The following is a 21,194-nucleotide window of genomic DNA, read 5'->3' on the forward strand; positions in this document are numbered from 1 at the left end:
AGATTTATTACCATGTTTCCCTCTAAATAAGACCTAGCCAGACAATCAGCTCTAATGCGTCTTTTGGAGCAAAAATTAATATAAGACCCGGTCTTATTTTACTATAAGACCCGGTATAATATAATATAATATAATATAATATAATATAATATAATATAACATAATATAATGCCGGGTCTTATATTAATTTTTGCTCTAAAAGACTCCTTAGAGCTGATTGTCTAGGTCTTATTTTTGGGGAAACATGGTATGTATGTATTTAAAAAGCACTTGATTATATTTTTTAAGATTAACTGCTTGGTGGATTTTTTTTTTTTTTTTGTCAAATAAAATAGTCTTAACAAGATCTGTGACACCTATTGATTTTCTTAACCACTTTCTTTAAATATTAGATTTGCTATAGTTTTCGTTTTATGATCAAAGGACTTCATACAATGAGAAAGCATCACATTAATCTCACTTTGTGTGATATGCATTTCTTTTGTAGGTACCAAAGACACTGGGATTATTAAGGATGTTAAGTGTCAAGTTTTACAGTCGCTCAGGACAAGAACAGGTAAGTCCCAAAAAGCTTAACCTCGTGCTTCTCAGACATTATCACTGGAGTACCTTTTAGGTCAACATTGAGTGAACCTTGAGTATTAACAGGTCTTAATTAGTTGTACACGGTGTGGGTGTATGTGTTAGTAGGAATTCCTCTAGGAATTCCCCCACAGTGAGGGCCTTGCGAGGATGGGGGACGGATGCATGAAACAAGCTGGAAATGTTGATATTTGTTTAAGCTGATTGTTTTCATTATACTGTAATACCAGGGGTTTTCATTATACTGTAATTTCTATTTTCCTTCACGTGAGTGCAATTTCTACAACAAAATGCTGTATGATAAGTTTGCCGTGTGGATATCATAGTATTAAATGAAACCAAGGGGATCAAGAACCCTCCACATTAAAAGCAATTGGTAACATTTTAGTTAACATATTTATAGCTTAATTGTCTAGAAAGGAAGGAAGGGAGGAAAGGAAGGAAATAAGGAAATAGAAATTACATCCAAAGAATTTAGCATATTCATTCACTATTTTCCTGGTCACGATGCTGTTGTTAAATTATTCACATTCTTCAGTATATTTTGTTTGTTATTGTTAAATAGATTCATTGCCTTTCTCCTGGCTTTGAGAGCACTTTTCGTGCAGTTGTTTAATGAAGCGTTTTTACACGTGGGAGTTAGCATACAGGTCATACATGACTATTACTTAGGTGGCAAAGATAATGAGGTATACGTGACCATGACCTCTACTGCGGAGCATGCCTGTGACTCCTAGAAAGGCTGTGGCCCAGGTGAGGGCCGTGATCATGGGAGTGACGTGGATTAGGATGCAGGACTCGGCATCTAGTTCCAGTTCTGCTGTCTACACTCGAATGATTTTGGGCGAGTGTCTTAACTCTTTTGGGTCTCCATTTTCTTCCTCTGTAGACTCTGAAGGATGGGCAGAGAGATCTTTTAGCTCATAGAAATCTATGTTTCTGAGGCTCACCTTATGCAAAACCATGGAGCTTATTGATGTTAGAGTTGTGAAAGGAAGATGCCTGTCCTTCATCTTCTACTCCTGCCCCTCTCCATCACAGAGGAAGGCAGGTGATATATTCAGAATCTTGCTTGAAATGCTTTTGCTTTTATTGATTCTTTCCTGGGTCCCAGGCATTTATATTTTAAACTTTCTTACATTTAATTCTGGCATTCTAGAATAGACTTGTTATATCCAGTTAAGGTGATTTCAGCCTTCAGTGAGATTAGAGGATGCTAATCTTCTCATCTACCTACTCATCCAGCAATGTTTCTCACGTCCTGAAATTGTTCTGTTTGTTTTTGATGGCTAATGTGCCTTAGTCAATTTAGAATTGAGGACTTAAAGTTGAATGACTATAGAAGTTAGGTAGATCGTACGGTGAACTGAGCCAGGTGTAAAGCCTGGATTTTTAGTAGAGTCATGTGTAGTTTCCAGTTCTGTAGTTGATATTTGGCCTTGACCTTGGTGCCCTCATAGGGAATGGTGGGGGCTTTGGCTGGGTGGAAAGCCTATGACCCTTCTCAGGGTGCATGTGCTACCTCGTCTCACCTGATTGTTGTCGTCTGGGGTGGGTGGGCGGGCCCTGTTTTGCCAGATTTTCTAAATGTTCAGGAGAAAGAAGGTTCTGAGCTACTATTTTCAGGTCTTTGTTTTGTTCTTTGTGGGTAAATTACCTTAGATCCTCTCCATAGTAAATGCTTGAATGGGAAGCAGATGTCCAGTTGGTGTTTGTTCATTCTTTTGATTCTCCTTGTACTTGTAGGGAGGTGATGCCCCTGCTTGTTTGGTGTCTCTCGCTGTGGTAACTGAGCAGACCTGGTATTCTGTAGGAAAGGACGGGGTTAGCTGTGAAATCAGTGTCTTACAAGGTTTCTCTCCTTTTTGGCAAACATGAGCTTCCTTAAATTGGATAATCTGCCAGCAAATCTGGAACATCTTAAACATTCATAGTGTTCCTTAAATTAAGGAATGTATTTTCTTCCTCGTGGCCTTCCGAGTTTCAGCCTTGGATCCTTTTTTCTTCCATCGCTCTCTTCTTCCTTCTCCCTTTCCTTCTTATCCACAGCATGAATGTGTGGCCTGTCTATGATGTTTAGAATATTCTAGACATTGTGTACAGAATCTTATGAGGATGTGGACCCAAAATTCAAGAAATTCACAATGTACTCAACATTAACCCATAACAGTTATTGAGAACTTATGGTAATTGATGTGTGATGTAAAGAAATATTTTAGTAATGCTCTCATATTTGGGTTTGGGGTTATATATAAATTATAACACTAAAAAATAGATTTTTAAAAAACCTCCTTAAGGGTAAGAATCCTGTTTCTCTATGCTAGAGCACATTTATAGTGTTAGGAGGCTGTTGGAATTCTTAAATTTGAGAGATTATGTATGACATGGCAACCTCTAAAGAGTGTTATTAAATCCTGGAGGTCATTTCTACTCAGCTGTAACTCCCTTGCTCTGACATTCATGTGATACAATTACTGTGTAGGATGGGATCTTTAAGATGAGCCTTTCTCCAGATGGGACCCTCCTTGCAGCCATTCACTTCTCAGGGAAGCTGAGCATCTGGGCCATTCCATCTCTGAAGCAGCAAGGGGAATGGAATCAGAATGAGCAGGTATGTCTCTTTGATTATCATTATTCTTAGAATGATTCTTGCTTAAGGGTGAGTACTGACAATACTAATCTCCTTTTGTTGATATTCTTCTGTAGTTAGTGCACAGATATTATTTAGTAACATTCCCAAACTTTAATTAAATTATAATATTATCAGCATTGGACAGATTAAGAATAGAGTAGCATTGTGAACTGATTTTAATTTGTAGTGCAATACATTCTGTGTACTGAGTGTAATCTAGCCACTGAATCCTCCATTCCCCCCATTTTCTCATTCCAAAAATGCAGAATGGAGATGTTAGTTTTTCAGCAAAAGTCAACTAATGTGATGAAGGCTCTGGAGGGTCAATATTCTAAAAGGTTACAATTCTTCCCAAATTTTGCAATGCTAATATTTTCGGGCTACTTAAGGCTTGAAGGGAGTAGCGTCTCTTCACTCAAAAGGTAGCTAGTGAAGATACAAAGATAGAACTGTTAGTTTTTTAATGTGTTAAAAAATGATGGGTTTTAAGAATTAAATGATTTAGTTGTTTAGAAACATAGAATCAACATCTATTATAATTTAAAATCACGATGTGCAAGTAAGGTCTGCTCATATGATGAATACCATTTGTTGCGATAGAGTGATGATTTAAAGAACAATCTTCTCAAGTACGTACAGCCTATGTTATAAAGTTTTTACTCTGATGATTATTTTGCATTTCAGGACTTTATGGGTTAATTTTCCTTTCTGTCACTTCCTCATTCCCCTTTTCCTATAAAATACCTTGGCACCAGTTTTGTTAGTTTTGTAATTCTGAGATTGGAGCCTATTCCTTGAATGATCCGAATGGATGTTTTCTTCCAGAATTCTTTTAAATTTCATTGCATCAGTTAAAATGCACTATTGAAAGAATTCTTAATAAGCAAACAGCACTGGTTTTTTTCAGAGTAGCAGAGGAAGAAGAAGTGGATTTACATTTTCTTACTCTTTCCACAGACCTAAAATTTATTTGTTTTGGCTTTTCTTTAATGAACACTTCTTTAGTATCTTCAACACAAGTTTGGGAATATTTTTTTCTCTCCTTAGTTGCTATTCACCTTGAATTTAATTTGGTCTTCACGTCTCTACCAGTCTGTCTTGCTTGATCTAGATTTGTTCTAAATAGAATGGGTGTTGCTCAGTCTTCAACCGCAGTAGCTAAATACAAGGGACATTCTCTTTCCTCGGAAATTACAGCTGACCTGATTTAGATCTTCACTCTAGAAGTGGAGTGGATCAACTCTCAAATCTGTGTTTTTTTTTTAAAATGTGTTTTAGCGAGGCACGTCAGGTAATAGATCCAAAAGGTACCCAGTATTTTTCATGGTTGTCAATGTATAGTGAGAAAATGTTCAGTTTTTATCATTTGGGAAGGTCCTGATATCCTAGTATATGTATGTTTTACATTTGGGCAAAGTTTTTTCTTAGATGGTGAAAACTTTGAATATTAAAGGCATTATCCTCTCCCCTAAACTTTCTGTTTGCTTATTTTCATTCACCCAATAGAAATACTAATCCACTTCTGGAGCACACTTAATATTTTATCTTATGAATATCCTAGTATGTCACACATGTGGTTAAGGGCTATTCAAGCAAAATCTCTGTTAGTATGCTTTTTTGTTTACTGAAATTCTGGATATCCTTTTGGCCTGCAAAGATAAATTACATCTGTTGTACTCTTTATTGGCCTACAATCAACTTTTTAACTGGTTAGACATTTTAGTTGCCAGTCAATGTCATTATAATCCATTACTTTTTAACTCATTAATGTTATTTATTAATTAGAATTTTATAGTGATTCTATTCAAATAATTAAAAATTGATTAAAAACGTTGAAACTCAGTATGAGTTTCAGAATGAATAAGTATAAATCAGTAGTTTGGGCTTAGGTCATCTGAAAAGTGAGGGGATAGGAAAGGAAGTTTGAAAACGGCAAAAGAAGAGCCTGGTGGGCAGAGATGAGTTCCAGCTAGAAGTTTGTCTCTAGTGTTGTCCTAGTGAGAGTCTTCTGAATAGAAATGCCCTGAGAGTGTAGAAGAGCAGTTCATCAGGAATTACTGCAGTCTGATTTTTGTGTTGTACCTCAGTGAGTTTCCATCTCCCGTCCCATGGCTCGGATTCAGTGTCTCCCAAACAGTCTGCCGAGAGTTCCCTTGGCAATGCAACTTCATTCTCAAGCTAGTTGTATCTTTTATTACAAATTTACACATCTTCAGGGTTATATGTCAGTCTCTTGATTTGGTTGGTATAAGTTTCCCCTGAATGCCTGAGCAAACTGGAAAAAATAGGTTTTTGGGCTCACAGAACTGAAAGCAGGACCTTGATTGCCACCACTAGGGACGTTTAGCAGATAGTGGAATCCTGTGCTGAGGCTTAGGACAGTGGCTTAGCAATAGTTACTGAACTGAATCCTACTTTCATGGCCACTCCCACTGCTGCTCAATGCACCTCATTCCAGAGTCTGTCCTGTTCTGGGACCAGTGGCTGCCAGCCTCTCTCTTTTCTTGCTCAGCACATGGAAAGACGGAAAGATGGAAAGACTGTCCTCTGCGACCCCTATTAATTTCAGCCTCTAAAGAAGTTTCTGTCCACAGTTGAAAACAGAGAGGTCATTTGATTTTATTCGTTCTTTTCTTTAAAATTCTAAGGTTACGGTGAAACTGCAAACTCCTTTAACCTGACATTTTTCTCCTCTGATCATTATGCTGTTTCGTGCTTGTTTCCTGAACTCTCCTCTCCCTACTCCCTAATTTTTTCTAACCCTTTCTTCTATTCTTTCTGAACCTTCATTCCATCACACACAAACCTCTGTGAGGCCTCCACATTTTCACAGCACACACGGGTTTCTTGCCATACATGAGATCAGGCATACATTGCTTAGCAGGATCGAGCTGCACACATACAATATTCTTGTAGCTTTTACAGAATTGACCCTGATAATCACATTGCTTACTATTTATTGAGCACTTGTCCTCCCAGAGTTATTTAACAAGCCGTAGAGCTGAGATTTGATTTTATGTCTCTCAGACTCTGATGTTCATGCTTTTTCCATGACCATGTCGGGAAAAGGGGGGGAAACCCCTAATAATTAGGCTTTATTTATTTGATGATCTTTAAAAAAAACAGAGAGAAATCCTTTTTCTCAGTGAATGTAACACAGATTTCTTCAGCTCTTTGATATGTTGAACTCTTGAGCTAGTTAATGTGTACCAGGTACACATTAGAGATAGCCTGTTAGAGATAGTCATTGATAAACCATTTCCTTAATAGTAGATATCCGTCGTATTTGTGTGGTGGGTCAGGAGGTCGGGGTGATAACTCTTTTTCCAGCAAAAGGAGTTTGAAAAACCATAGTTTGCTTCAGTCTGCCATGTGCATGCTGGGGATTAATCACATTGGATTGGGCATTTTAGATTTGGACTTTAATACATGAAGGGAGTCATTAAATCTAGCATGTGAGAGTGAGTGCTGTAAAGCTTGTATGTAACAGTACTATGAAGAGTAAGTTGTTACTGTTTTCATAACAAATCAAAATAATCAAGTGTATTGAATTGCTACCAAATGCAGTAAAGTCACAGTCTTTGCCCTTAAGGTGTTCATAGTCTTGCAAGGGAAATTATAAGTCAATAAATAATGTTAATATTAAGAAAAGCTAGGCTCAGAGAAAAGGCCCATAAATTCCGTGGGTGGTGTGGGTAAGAAGGGTTGTTGGGAATAGAGTTTGTACTGTCAGGCGTGGCTATCTACAGAACAAATTTTATCTATTTCATTTGTTTCATAGCAACCCTAGAAAGTAAAAAGTGTGTTTATACTCATTTTAATGGATAGGAATAGTGCTAAAAGCAGTTAACTGAGACCATGAAATGTTAGAATGAAGATTCCATTTTGACTCAGGTACTCTGACGTCATAGACTAAGCCTTTTTTCAGAGTTTCTTCTTACAGTGCTTAACACTGACAAATACTGACCATTCTGTGGGGAAAATGGGTACTAGCTAAGCTATGCTATTAATGGAAAACAAAGAAGGGGTAGCCCACGTAGTTCATATGAATGAGTTTCCTGGCGCCATGCACTTCACGTGTAGAGACACTGGACATGTGACATTAATAAGTGAGAGGTTTATTGTGTACTCATCACCAGCTGCTCTTACTCGTCTAGCAATCGTCAAGTGACGTTGGGTCAACCACGTAGGACAGGGCTTCGCTTCTCTTTGTGGCTACTCTAGGAAATGAATGGACAAGCTACTTAGTTTACAATAGGTGCCATAGTAATATATAGTATATAGTCGGAGCTTGTAATTTTAGCTTAAACATCGCCTTTGAAGAAACTAATGTTACTGTTGCCCTGTACAACCTTAAAACTCTTGTAACAAATTGTGATTTCTGCTCATCTGTGACTTCATGTAATTTGCTACTTTATTTTCATAATGTGCTTTGTGTGATTGAGTATTTTCTCTATAAAATCTAATGATTAAAGGTAGTTGTGGAAGTGTCTGTTCTGATTGACTTCTATCTAGTTTTGAGTTGATTAAATACTTGGGCTTTCATTGTCAGTGTGAAAATCCATCTGGCTAGAAATCTGTGAGTATTAAGTTCTGTTCATGTCTGGAATAGAGTAAAATTGCTAAAGTGATTTTCGCTTCAAACATTTCCCATATGTTTATATATTTACATCTCATTTTTGGCTTTAAGTTTTCTCTGAAGAAATTTTATTACTTGCCTATTTGTATTCCCTTAGATGCGGTAGACAGGAAAATTATCCTTTTCATTTTATTTTCTCTGTGACACATAGTAGGTATGGACTAATTTTGTTAAATGGATGAACCAATGAAGGGTAAGAGAGAAGATGACAGTTACTGTGATTAATCTTGATATAATCCAGAGCTGTTTCCACAACTTCATTAGACTGAGCTCCCTGAGAATGGGCACTGACAACACATTTCTTCCATGGGACCTAACGAAGGGCTTGGCATATTAAACACTAATACACATTTGTGGAATGAATAAACTTTTGAAAGCTTGCTTTTATGTTGTTGGAGGAAGGGGCTTCATTGTACTTACCTTCTAGCCATTAAAAAAAAAATCAACAACAACAAAATACTTAAATCTGAAGAAAATGTTGGTTTAGCCATAATAGCCTTTCTCTACCAAATCTATGACTGTATTCTTACGACATCTGCCTCTAGGCTACCCTACACTGTAAAGCGAGGGCAGCTTAGGCTGTTTGCAGACGTATGGTAGCCTGTCCTCCAAAGAGGACATGGAGGTTGCTTCTCAGAATGTGCCAGCGTGGTGCCAGGGGTGAGTACCTTCTGTGTGCTCTCGTGGGGGTCACGGAAGCTGCTGACCCTGTCCTCAGCACCAGCCTGCTGTGTATTAGATGTCGTAAGGCATAGCCAGGTCGCGGTTCTCCTCACAGATGGGGTCCTCAGAATGGAAGGTTTTGAAGTGCATGAGGGGAGCAGTGGGAATAGCAGGTTTGAAAGCGGTGAGGGACAAGCTGTCAGTTTGCTGGTCTGACATGCTGCTCCTGCCAGAAGCAGAGTTAAGTTTGGAATTTTATTTGGGCTTCTTTCTTAAATATGCTGTACAGATAATTTTATCAAACTTCCACATATGGTGAGGTTAAACATTTAGTTCAGGTATTGAGAATGAATGGGCTACGTACTGCTAAGCCAAAGGCCAGATAGGTGTATCTTCCAGAGAAATTAAAGCAGATACTCAAACAAGTACACCTACGTACATGTTATAGCAGCACTATTTACAACAGCCACATGGTGCAAACAACCCAAAAGTGCATTAAAGGAAGGATGGATAGACAAATTATGGCATATATCTGCAATGGAATATTATGCAGTGATGAAAAGGAAAAGTACGGAGACACGCTACAACTTGCATGAACCTTGAGAACATTTCGCTAAGTAAAAGAAGCCAGACACAAAAGGTCACATATGGTATGAACCCAGTTATATGAAATATCTGGAACAGGTAAATCCATAGAGACACAAAGCACATTGGTGGTTGTGGAAGTTGGGGAAATGAGAATGGGAAATACCTGTTTAATGGGTAAGAAGTTTTACTATAGAATGATAGAAATGTTTTAGAACTAGAGGTGACACAACATTGTGTATGTACTAAATACCCCTGAGTTTTTAATTTTAAAATGGTTAATTTTATGTTATGTGAATTTCACCTCAATGAAAAGTGACATTAACTCTCTTCTCCTCACAAAAACTCCCAAACAAAAATGCTTATAATTAGAATCTGATGTCCTGTACTTCAGTTAATAAATAAACTTAGTATTTTACTGTGTACTTTTTGTTCACGCTGTGGTCTCTGACTGAAATGCCTTTCCTCACCCATTTTCTGTATCCAAATCTTATCCAGACTTAAAAGTATAGCAACATAAGGCTTTCTTTGTGCCTCTGGAATTCCCTTCATCTTTCTCAAGCCCAGATGATCTCTTCATTCTTTGATGACCCCTGGCACTTTTACTGTATGTCTTTGAGGGCAGTTATCTAATAATTTGGTCTTGGGTTAGTCATTTATATCCATTTTTAGCTTTCCACAGCTTGAGTGTGAGTTTGATTTTTTTCCCCTCTTTCTCTCTCACAGTGTAAGTGCACAGAATTCATTGACTAAAATAGCAGAAGAAACCACACTATTGAAAGGTGTAGGGAGATTAGTACTATGTCAACTAGTTTTCCTATAGCATAGACATTCTAATTAGGGCACAGTGATTTCAATGATTGGTTCATTCATTCATGCAGCATTTAGCTACTATGATGGGTGGGCTGTATAATGAATGGGTCTGGATGCAGAAGAACAAATCTTCACCTTCTGTCTAAAATTGGGTTTGCAAGAGACAGCCGTTATTTAAGCCATCTGCACGGAACAGTCCAGTCCTCAAGTGTCTGGAGACGGGCTCTAGTAGACCATTGCTGTTTGTTCATCATGCTCTTTCTCATCATTCACTTGCGTGAAGACAAGCACACTTTAAATTCTCAAAATGCTTAATGCCAGTGGAATGATTTCTGTAAAATAGTTTCTCATGTTTTTTTGGTGATATTTCATTGTGATCTGTCCATCTTAAATTTATTCCAGGGTGACTCATAAGTGGTGTTGTTTGCTGGGCTTAGGGTTTTAAAGTGTTCTTTTATGCTCCCCTTGTGTACTCCAGAATGTAAGTAGCAAGACACACACTTGGCATCATATGAGTAAACGGTGGTGTTGGGCGCGTACAGCTGGTGAGTCAGAGGCATTGGAAACTAATGAAGTTCCTTATAAATGATCAAATATGATTTCATTTCAGTGGATTATTTTCAATAGTACACACTTTATTCTAATTCTTTGAAACTTGTCTTTTTAAATCTATTTCTTCCCTTAGTATATAAATAGCCTTTTATGATAACTTTTTTTTGGGTAAAGTTTAAAGAATTTTATTTTCTGTTCTCAGGGACTACTATGAGTGACTTGTTACAATAGCAGAGAGCAGGAAGTTCTTTCAGGCCATGGAAAGAAATATCAATTTTAATAGTCTAAAGTATTAGCCACTGATAAATTGGTCATGACACATATATGCGTATCACATTAGATGACAAAGTGTGTTTGACTTAAGTATACCATCACTTTTTTTAGGCTTAAGATTTCAGATAAACACCCAAATGATTTTTGGTTTTTGGGGGGTTCTTTTCCTATGCTATTGTAATTCTGAAGATTACTTACCAGCGAGCCAAGATGGTGTCTGGCAGTGGCTAAATCTGAGCTGTTTTATGATACTTTAGAGAGAACGATGTGTCATTATGTTCTTAAAGTTGGGCATGACAGTATGTTGCTAGGAGATTGAATGGATTCAGTTTGAGGATTGCATGGTTATACCTTTTTGCTTAGGTAACTTTTCATCATAGAAAGTTAGCACTGGAGGTGCCATGCAGGTTGTGCATACAGCCCTCAGAGGTATGGAAACCAAGGTCTGCAGAGGTGGCTTTGTGTAGAAGTGGGAGAAGGACTTGTAGCCAGGCCGGTGTTTATTCAGGAGAGCAGTAGCTGTTGTCCTCGCAGTATGTATGTGTGAGCAAGTGTGGAATTAATGTTAGCGCATCTTGTTTTCATTTGTTTTAATTGTATGCTTGCTTTCTTATTCTTATGCATGCTGTTTCCAGCATATTGAGTCTCAATACTCTCATGTGCACATTTTAAGTGTAAGAATGATTGCTTTTCAAGATTACGGAGAGGAGTAGATTTCAACTAGGTATAACCAAGAGATCAAAGGAAGCATCACCTCTCTATATTTTCTTTTAAATCTATAGTTCTTGATGATGATCTTATAATTTTCTTACATTGTTGACTCAAGAAGTCATGTGAATATTTTTCATGTTTAGCCAGGTTATGATGACATTAATCCTGACTGGAGACTCTCTACTGAAAAGAGAAAAAAAATCAGAGGTGAGTTGTATGAAATACGATAATTAAAACTTTAAAAGAGTGTTATTGTATAATGAAGGCACTCTTTACATGACATAGTATGTCAAGGGGAGAGAAAAATCTTCTTTTCACTGTTTTAGGTTCTTTGGCTGGGCCCCTGTAAAATTAGATTGACAAAAGACATAATCGGAGAAGAACAAACATGCTAATTAGTGTGTGCGTGGAGCTTACACATGGGAGCACCAGTGATAAGTAACTCCCAAGAGTTGTTGGAAAGGGCTCATAAAGCATCATAGCAAAGGAACAGTACATCTTAGAGAAGTGACAAGACAAAGGAAAAGAACTCTGAGTTCCTCAAATTCCTTCAGCTCGAAGTATTTCTTATGTCAAAGGGGCCTGTTTTGGGATGGTGTGTCCTGATCCCATCACAAGTTTACTAGGAAATAGCATTAAAAAACTATTATATATCTGTCTTATGCTTTTAAAAAGGGTATGATTCTCTCATATTGTTTATCTGAAAAGTGATACATGAACATTTCCCAAAACCTTTTATAACCTTCATAATTTGTACACTTTGTACACACCTACCTTTCAATTTATTGTGTTGAAAATGGTGAAATATACTGCGGGTGCCAAAAAAATGTATACGCATTTTAAGAGATGTTATCTGTGTATTACTTTTCAAAGTTGAATTATGTAGCAATGTGTAGTATGACGTTCACTCAGAAGATGGCGTTAATCAAATGAATGCCAGTGTCATTCATTGTATTACAATTTTAATACAGGTTTTTCCTCGCTTAAAATGCATATACATTTTTTTGGCACCCTCTATATCGGTATATTCTTCAGTTTTTGAGATGAAAAGCCTTTTTCCTCTGCATCCCTGTAATTCTGGACTTTGGAAAAGTCTTGGTACCCAGATGTTAATTAAATAAATTACCATTTTGTAAAAATTTGAGTGATGACTTTCAATTTATTTTTTCTCATTTAACATAAGTTTAGGGCTCAAATATGGTTTTTAAATTGATTATTGGACTAAATGTGTTGTGTTTAAACCACACTGACAAGATGCATTTGTATTGATTTGTTCTCCCCCATTAGATAAAGAGTCCTTTTACCCACTGATAGATGTAAATTGGTGGGCAGACAATGCAGTGACTTTGGCTCGCTGCTCTGGTGCTTTGACTGTTTCCTCAGTTAAAACTCTGAAGAATTTACTGGGAAAATCCTGTGAATGGTTTGAACCATCACCTCAAGTTACTGCTACTCATGATGGAGGATTTTTAAGTTTGGAGGTAATGCTTTTCCATTTAGAGCGACCAGTGTGTTTGAAAGTAAACATGTATTTCACTAAAAATCTAAATATCTGTTTTTTTTGCTTTTTTAATTTAGTTATTATCAAATTTTGGCTTTAAAAACAAAGATATATGATTGGAATCTGAGATTGTGGGCAGTATAAAAAAGATCTATTCTTTAGCCAGTTAAAAAACTTGCATTGTAAAAGAATGAAGAAAATTTAGTCATTTTGCTCTCTATAGAGCATTTTTTTCGTTCACTGACATGATAGATTTTTCTCTTTTTTCTAGATTAGTCATCTTAAAATGTAAAAGATATTGCTACTTAAGAAATATAGTCTTTAACCTATTTCTATGAAGTATGACAACTTAAAAATTTTGGTCCTTTTGGTAAGAAAAGCTTGTTGATTGTGATAAAAATACTGGAAAATAGAGGCTAGTAGTTTAAAGTTATGTTTTGATCATTTAAAATTCTCATTTTAAGACTTTTATTTTTTAAAGATTTTTTTTTATTGGGGAAGGGAACAGTACTTTTTTGGGGAACAGTGTGTACTTCCAGGACTTTTTTCGAAGTCAAGTTGTTGTTCTTTCAATCTTAGGTGTGGAGGGTGCCGTTCAGCTTCAAGTTGTTGTCCTTTCAGTCTTAGTTGTGGAGGGCGCAGCTCAGTTCCAGGTCTATTTGTTGTTGCAGGGGGCACAGCCCACCATCGCTTGTGGGAGTCGAACCGGCAACCTTGTGGTTGAGAGGACGCTCTCCAACCAACTGAGCCATCTAGGAGCTCAGCTACAACTCAGCTACAACTCAGCTACAACTCAGCTCAAGATGCCATGGTCAATCTTACTTGCAGGGGGTGGAGCCCACCATCCCTTGCGGGAGTCAAGGAGTTGAACTGGCAACCTTGTGGTTGAGAGCCCTCTGGTCCATGTGGGAATCAAACCGGTAGCCTTCGGAGTTAGGAGCACGGGGCTCCAACCGCCTGAGCCACTGGGCCGGCCCCTCATTTTAAGACTTTTAAGGGTAATGACCTTCAATAGCTTCACTTCAGTATAGATCAACAAGTATTTTTTACCTTAAAGTTTGTTACTAAGTGTAAAGATTTAGCGAGAATTGTAGCTTAAAATCTAAGCCAACTCTGTTAAGTCTGGAATGAAAGTTATCTTTAACAGTCAGGTTTTCACACTGAGAACTTTGTGAAGCTATTAGACATTTTTAAAAAAGGGAGGGTGGGAGAGCTATTCTCGGTAAAGCAAAATGTTCAGTTCATTTTCTAAATAGATTGAAAAATCATCATCTTATTTTTCCACAGCTGGTATAAAAATATCAAAAGTGAAGAAATTAACATTCTCAGCTCCTTCATTTCCCTAAAATAATTACCAAGCATAATTTACGAGATCATATTAATGACCTCTTATTGAAAGAGTCTTCAGGGGCGGCCGGTTAGCTGAGTTGGTTAGAGTGTAGTGCTCTTAACAAGGTTGCCGTTTGGATCCCCACATGGGCCACTCTGAGCTGCGCCTTCCACAAATAGATTGAGACAACTACTTGACTTGGAGCTGATGGGTCCTGGAAAAACACAGTTAAATAAATAAAAGTTAAAAAAAAATAATAAAAATAAAAAAGAGTCTTCAGTTTTGGAGATTTGGAGCCAGTCGTCTATGTGCATGTTTCTAGACCTGTTGATATTTATAACGTTTGTTGCTGAGTTCCTTTGAATTTTGTTCTTACTCTTAATCACGTGTCTGATGTAATGAATCAAACTATTTTTAATTAGTAGAATTAAAAATATTTTTCTCATTAACTCTAACACTTGTCTTTAGTTCATCTCTGTTGATTTAGCATCTCCTTTTTTAATTTAGTGTGAGATTAAACTTGCCCCCAAACGATCTCGTTTGGAGAGTAGGGGTGGAGAAGAAGATGAAGGAGAAGAGGATTCTGATTCTGATCAGGAAATGTCTGCCAAGGTTCGCTACTTTGGTTATGTAAAACAGGGCCTGTACCTCGTGACCGAAATGGAGCGATTTGCACCTCTGCGGAAACGCCCACGGACCATTACTAAACACTACCGCCTCGTGAGTTTGCGCTCTACAACGCCAGAGGAGCTTTATCAGAGAAAGGTGAGACAGTGTCAGGTTCCTAGCAAAGTGCGCGGCCATCCAGATTTTATGTTATGTTATTGAGAAAAAAAGATTTATCACCAAAGATATTAAAAGAGGAATTGTCATGTAGTTGACATGTTAGAAATATCGGCATTATAAAGCTTTTGAAAATAATGCTCATCTTGGTGACTGAGGAATGAAAATAAAAGCAATGGATAACAGGTGAATTTACCTATACTGATTGTTCATTTTGTAGCTTAGCCTGGGCTTTTGCTGCCCTTCCTGTGGGCTTCCTGCTCTCACCTCATCTGTCTCAGGACAGCTGGCCCCTCAGACTCCAGGTGGAGAGGGAAGACATACGGACTTGCTTTCTAGTCAGGGCTTAGCACTGAGTATTCTAGTCTTTTGTGCTGTTCCTGCAGCGTCCTGGGCGGAGCCGTGGCCTAGGAGTCAGGCTGTTGCACTGCTCATTTTACTCTATCAATGAGGGCATTTCACCTTCTGTCTCTTCCTGTTAAAGTGCTAAAAAAATACTCTTCTGCCCCTGAAAACTTTTATAAGCCTCTGGTGACATGGTGCACATGAAAATAATTCAGAAGGCGTAACATGGTGTAGGTTAAGGGATATTCATCATTTGTCACATCTTTGTAGTGACCCCAGGGACAATTTGGTAATGTAACATTCCTGTCTCCGTTTCCTTGTGCAAAGATTGAAAGTGAAGAGTACGAGGAAGCCTTGTCTCTGGCTCAGACCTATGGCCTGGACACGGACCTTGTCTATCAGAGGCAGTGGAGGAAGTCGGCGGTCAACATTGCTTCGATTCAGAATTACCTGGTATGTTTAAACATTTTGGTAACGTGGTAAAATTCAAATTTATAGAATATCTTTTGGTTATAGGGCTTTATATTAGAGTGCTTTATATTGCTCACTTTTCTATAGCTGATGAAGTGTGTTTTACTCAGTCTGGAAAAATTATCCTGTGTTATTGGTGCTGCAACTAGACCTTCATGCTGAAGATGTGAACACTGATAAACCAGCCAACTGCCTGGTTTTGGCCTAATCCTTTCTCTTCTTCTACCTCATTTCTCTCTCTTTCTCAGAAACCACACAGTAATTTGAACAGGGGAAGTTTTAATATTGAGAATGATTTTCTTGTAATGAGAGATTAACTATAAAAGGGTAAAGAGAACACTAAGAAATTCCTTCAACCATAGGGCTGAAGGGGCATATCCAAGGAGGGAACAGACTTGGAAGGGAGGCCTCTTTGCCTGGGCTGGGATTCAGACCTCATTGGACAACAAATGGTTGTAACACATTGGATGGAAGGTTTGGTCCTTAGTTGTCAAGGTTGGTCCTTAGTTACCAAGGTTGGTAGGCAGGAAAAGGTTGGATGGATGGGCAGGCTGGATGCCTATTGCTAGGGTATGGCAGTGACCAGGGGAGGGGTGGGGTGGAGTGGGGGGTCAGAAAACCCCAGAAAGTGGTAAGCAGGACCCCCACCCCCACCAGAATGTGTGCAGCTCAAGACTGGTAGATAAGGAACCACGGCCAGGAGTGAAAAGAAAAAAACTCCCACTGGAATGCATGGTGTAGTCCGGGAAGGAACCTGTCCATGGGAGTACAAGAGAAATTCAATGGGAAGTTGTCTTCAGAGGGAGGAAGAGGGCAGTAAGCGCCCTGGCTGCCCCCCTACCTGCTTTGCCAAGCCATAGGAGCCAGAAGAACCAGAGCATGTAGGACTAGAAACCCAGAGCCTTTTCCTCTGCAGTGGCCCTCTGGCGCCCTCTATTGACAAAGCTTAATGTTGTGTCAGTGGCAAATGGGAAATGCTGTCTATCCCGCTGGCTGGGAAAAGGACTTTGAAGCTGAGAGGCATAAATAGGTAACTGACACATTGAGTTTCCCAAATACCCCTTTTTGGTTTAAATCCTGCAATTGGAGTCCTCCTGCTACCTGCGACCACAGTTAAAGTTTATTGTAGCCTATATATTCAGACCCTTGACACCTTTGTGAGGAAGTAGTTGGATTTATGGCATGCTTTTAAAAGGGTGGGACTTCTCATCTGACATTTAGAAAGGAAAATATCTTTGTATTTAGGACGATTTTAAGAAATGTTGGGAAAATGTCATGATAATTGTTTTCGCTACAGATTTATGTACATGAGTAATTAAAAATAAAACCATATGTGAAAAGTTGTATGTAAGAAGTTGATGCTTCAACCAAACAGGAAGATAAACTGTTAATCCAAGTACGACATCAGCGATGAGAGAGCATGAGAAGATGAAGTAAAGGAAGAAGACAAAGTTGCTAGTATTTTCTTTAGAATACCAGAACACCAAATCTGTTATCTTTCTTCTTTTGTGACTCAGGACAGTGAGCTCATGAGTTCATGTATTCCCATTTTATGGCTTTTTCTGGAACTCAGTAAAGGACAGTTTTGGTCTCCGAAGGAGCTGATAAGTTTTAGAGCGACAAAAGCAAGAACTTTTTTTTTTTAATGAGGGAAATACTTAATTCAGCTAAATAAACAGGCAGTTGAGAGTAAGATGGTGAAGCGGCAGAGGAGCTGCTTACATGGTTTTTGTTCTCAGGGAGCTTATAACTTTACTGTGAATATAAGCTTCGCTCCTGAGGTATAAATAACCACGCAAGAAGATTCCACACAAATGCTGTGGGGACCCAGTGAGGTAGCAATCATACAGTCCCTGTGGTTACGGAAGGCTTTCTGTAGTGGAGATGTTTTTAGCAGGGATTTAAAAGGATTCAAAGTAGGCCTTCTAGAGTTAGAAGAGAGGAAGAGGTCTTTAATGGGACAAACTATATGAGCAAATTAAAAGAAAATGAGGCTGACTCATGAGGCCAGTGACTAAATCTGTCCTAATCTTTGCTGTATCCTCATGTCTACTTCAGTGCCTGGACACACAGTAGGTGTCCAGTAAATATTTCTTGGATGAATAAATGAGCTCTGTAAGTAAACCAGTCTGCAGGGTCTGATATTCTGCAATAGTGAAATGTGGTTAGAAAGACAATTGATTTGGGTTTAGGAGGATGTTGAAAGCTTGTGATGACTTAGGCTTTTTACATTAGGGTAGTAGGGGACTATCAGGGACTATGTCGCTGCAGAGGAAGATGGTGTGGAACATGCATTGGAGTAGAAGAGGAGTGGTGGTGGGGAACCCTGGAAGCTCAAGGGGCTCCTGCAGCGTCCCACATGTTAGGTGTTTCTGACATAGGCTGGCATGGTGGCCATAGACCTGGGAAGGGGAAATGCGTTAAGAGACATGGGAGGAAGGGTGGATATGCTAGAATGTGTACAAGGCTATAGGGTATGAGTCAAATTTTACTTCACATTTGTAACCACAATGAATCTAGCAAGAGGGCAAGTCAGGGATTTTGCATGAAATCAGAGGAAGCAGTTCAGAGGGAGGAACAGGACTTGGTCTTTTTGAAGCACAGTGTACCACATCTTTTTATGATTAAATTGTCACCCTCACTTTGTGAGGTACCTCATGGTCAAGTCGATACAGAACTGTGATGTGCTATGCTTCATTAGTTTTCTTTCAAAGTTAAGCATGCTTGTTAAAATAGGAGATCTCTTCCCTTTCTGCTTTATTTTCTACTCTATTGTGTAGCCCGAATGCAAAGTAAAGAGTAACTATAAAAGTTTGGAAAGATCTTTTTCCGTTTCCAGAAAGGAGTCCTGAGTTTGTGTTTCGTTGTGGTACGTTAGAAGCAGAAAGAAAGCAGTTGGAACCGCATTCCCTGCATCCAGTTTAATCACCATTAGGGAATTAATTAGCTGTTTTCTGTTGGCCTTCTCTAGCAGCTACCTGTAGCCAAATTCTTAGGAAGCTAAACTCCCTAAGGTACAGCTCTGTAATTCTAGAAGGCAGTTGTCAGATGTTGTCAGATGTCGTGGGTTGTTCAATGCCTCTGTGTTTCATTTTCTTTGTATCCAGAGTAAAATAAAGAAACGGTCCTGGGTTCTTCATGAGTGTTTGGAAAGAGTTCCTGAAAATGTGGATGCTGCGAAAGAACTGCTTCAGTATGGACTGAAGGGCACGGGCCTGGAGGCGCTGTTAGCAATAGGGAAAGGAGCGGATGACGGCAGGTCGGTCACAGGCAGGTTTGGGCTCAAAAGTAAAGGTGACTTGGTGAAAACTTTTAAGCTAAGACATTAAAAGAGTAAGCTTTTCTTTATTTAGGTTATTCTGCAATGAAGCAGTTGTCTTGATCGATGCCTTCTTATCTGAGCTCACAGCTTTCTTTCCTTCAAGTTAAATGTGTTTACATATGATAGTTTGGTGATGCTAAAGAAAGAGCAAATTTTATAAACGTTGAATGCAGGCCGATTCTAAGCTGTGGGCTTCAGGCACATCCCTGGGTGTGCTGGCCAGTCAGATGAACCCCCTTTGGCAAATGTGGGCTTCATTCACTTTCTTTATGTGTGGGCATCATACTGGCTGCTTCACAGAATTACCTTGAGTGGTTAAATTATGTGTCTTGGGGAAACACCTCCTAAATTTGAAAGCACCATACAAATGTCAGGTAATAAAAATAATAATGAAGTTATTTGCTAAGAGCCATTGCTCATCAGCTATTTGGAACTTTTTGTGAGATAGAAATGTGATAGTATGTCTGATAAATAAATGATGTAAATGAGACTGACATTCATTACCATTTTGAGACCTTAAATATAAAGGATTCAGACGGTAAATGGGCAACATTTTCTTCACATTGGGTGAATTTAACCTCACATGTTTTCCTAAGTAGTTTTCAATTTTTTTTTATTTTTTAAAATTTCTAAATGTTATAATTACTGAGGACCTGGTGATTTCTTTGTCCATCCTGTAGATATAATGATTGAGTCACTTTGCTTATAATAGTAAAAGCTTTCTTTCAAATAATTGGTTGTTTTCTGTGGAAATCAACTTAATAATAAAATCCATCAAAGTAGAGGATAGCAGCTTTTCACTACCTGAAATAAAAAAAAAAAAAACACCTCAAAATAGATTTGGGCTTTCTTTTTCTCTTACAGATTCACATTACCTGGCGACACAGACATTGACGGGATCTCCTACGAGGAGCTTTCACTACCTGATGAAGAGCCTGCCGGGAAGAAAAAGGAGAAGGAGCTCAAGAAGAGACGCAAACTACTTCAATTAGTGAACTTTTCAAAGTAAATGATTTATTACTGTTCACTTGGTAATTTCTTGAAAATAATTAGTCATATGAGTGTGTTCTTTACCAGAGATAATCGCTGTAAATTATTTCAGCAACTTAAATCAAGTACACTTAATATTTTATCCTTGTGCTTTTGTGTACTGTGCCATGAATTTGGGGCTCAGTGGAATATTGATCATTTTTATTCCGTTTTTAATTCTTAGAGAAATGTGCTCTTATGTAAGTATAAATGGCCTAATATAGTCCTTCAAAACAGGTTAACACTGGAACAAAAGGAACTCTGCCGCTGTAGACTGAAATTATTAACCTTCTTAGATCGGCTCGCAACATATGAGGTGAGTAGTTATCATCAAACCAATTACAGTCATTTGATCTGTCATTATCAGTGCTGTGGCTTCCCGAATATCCGATGTTCTTGGTCTTTAGAGCTACTTATGTGGCAAAAATTCATTTTGTACAGAAGCAGGTTCTGTTGTGTATCAGTTTGGTTAAAATTAGAGATTGTGAAAGGCCAGAAGTTGTTTTGTTAGTCTAGGGAATAGGAATGCTTTAGCCTCAGCTAAATGTTTCCTACATTTATAATCCTTTTCATTTACTTTGATTTTACATTTTGATTTTATATGACGTATAGCTGTCGCCAATACTAAATTATAGTATATACTGGGTTTTAATAATCCTAATATGAATATTTCTGGTTCATTTTATTTTATTAATTTTTTAGTGGGTTGAACTTAGTTGGTTGAACTTTGATCCTAATTATGGCCAAAATTAGGCACTTGAACTTAAAAAAGCATACTTCATATTTGTTTCTTCAGGGACACAAACAATGTCCTCATGTTGAGCATTTCAATAGCACTCTGCATGGTAAGGTAAATTTAGGTACTGTCAAAGGTGTGAGAAACATTTCAATAAATATGTATAGCTTAGATGGCTTTTTCACATGACCCTCAGAGCTGAAGTTGCCCGGGATTTAATATAAATG

The 21,194-nt window shown here is 38.2% G+C and overlaps 1 protein-coding gene across 2 annotated transcripts in view; it reads left to right on the top strand.

Annotated features, from left to right (window-relative positions):
* The window catches only part of NBAS (NBAS subunit of NRZ tethering complex), a 275,617-nt gene that overhangs the window by 51,245 nt on the left and 203,178 nt on the right, over positions 1-21,194 (top strand). For both annotated transcript variants that reach the window (XM_081069547.1, XM_081069548.1), the window contains exons 11-19: positions 488-556; positions 3,065-3,193; positions 11,594-11,657; positions 12,738-12,931; positions 14,789-15,046; positions 15,737-15,862; positions 18,988-19,139; positions 20,067-20,207; positions 20,469-20,547. In XM_081069547.1, coding sequence (XP_080925673.1) covers positions 488-556; positions 3,065-3,193; positions 11,594-11,657; positions 12,738-12,931; positions 14,789-15,046; positions 15,737-15,862; positions 18,988-19,139; positions 20,067-20,207; positions 20,469-20,547 — 1,212 coding nt within the window. The remainder of the gene's footprint in view (positions 1-487; positions 557-3,064; positions 3,194-11,593; positions 11,658-12,737; positions 12,932-14,788; positions 15,047-15,736; positions 15,863-18,987; positions 19,140-20,066; positions 20,208-20,468; positions 20,548-21,194) is intronic.

This window comes from Rhinolophus hipposideros (genome assembly GCF_964194185.1).
Source record: "Rhinolophus hipposideros genome assembly, chromosome: 12".
NCBI lineage: Eukaryota > Metazoa > Chordata > Mammalia > Chiroptera > Rhinolophidae > Rhinolophus > Rhinolophus hipposideros.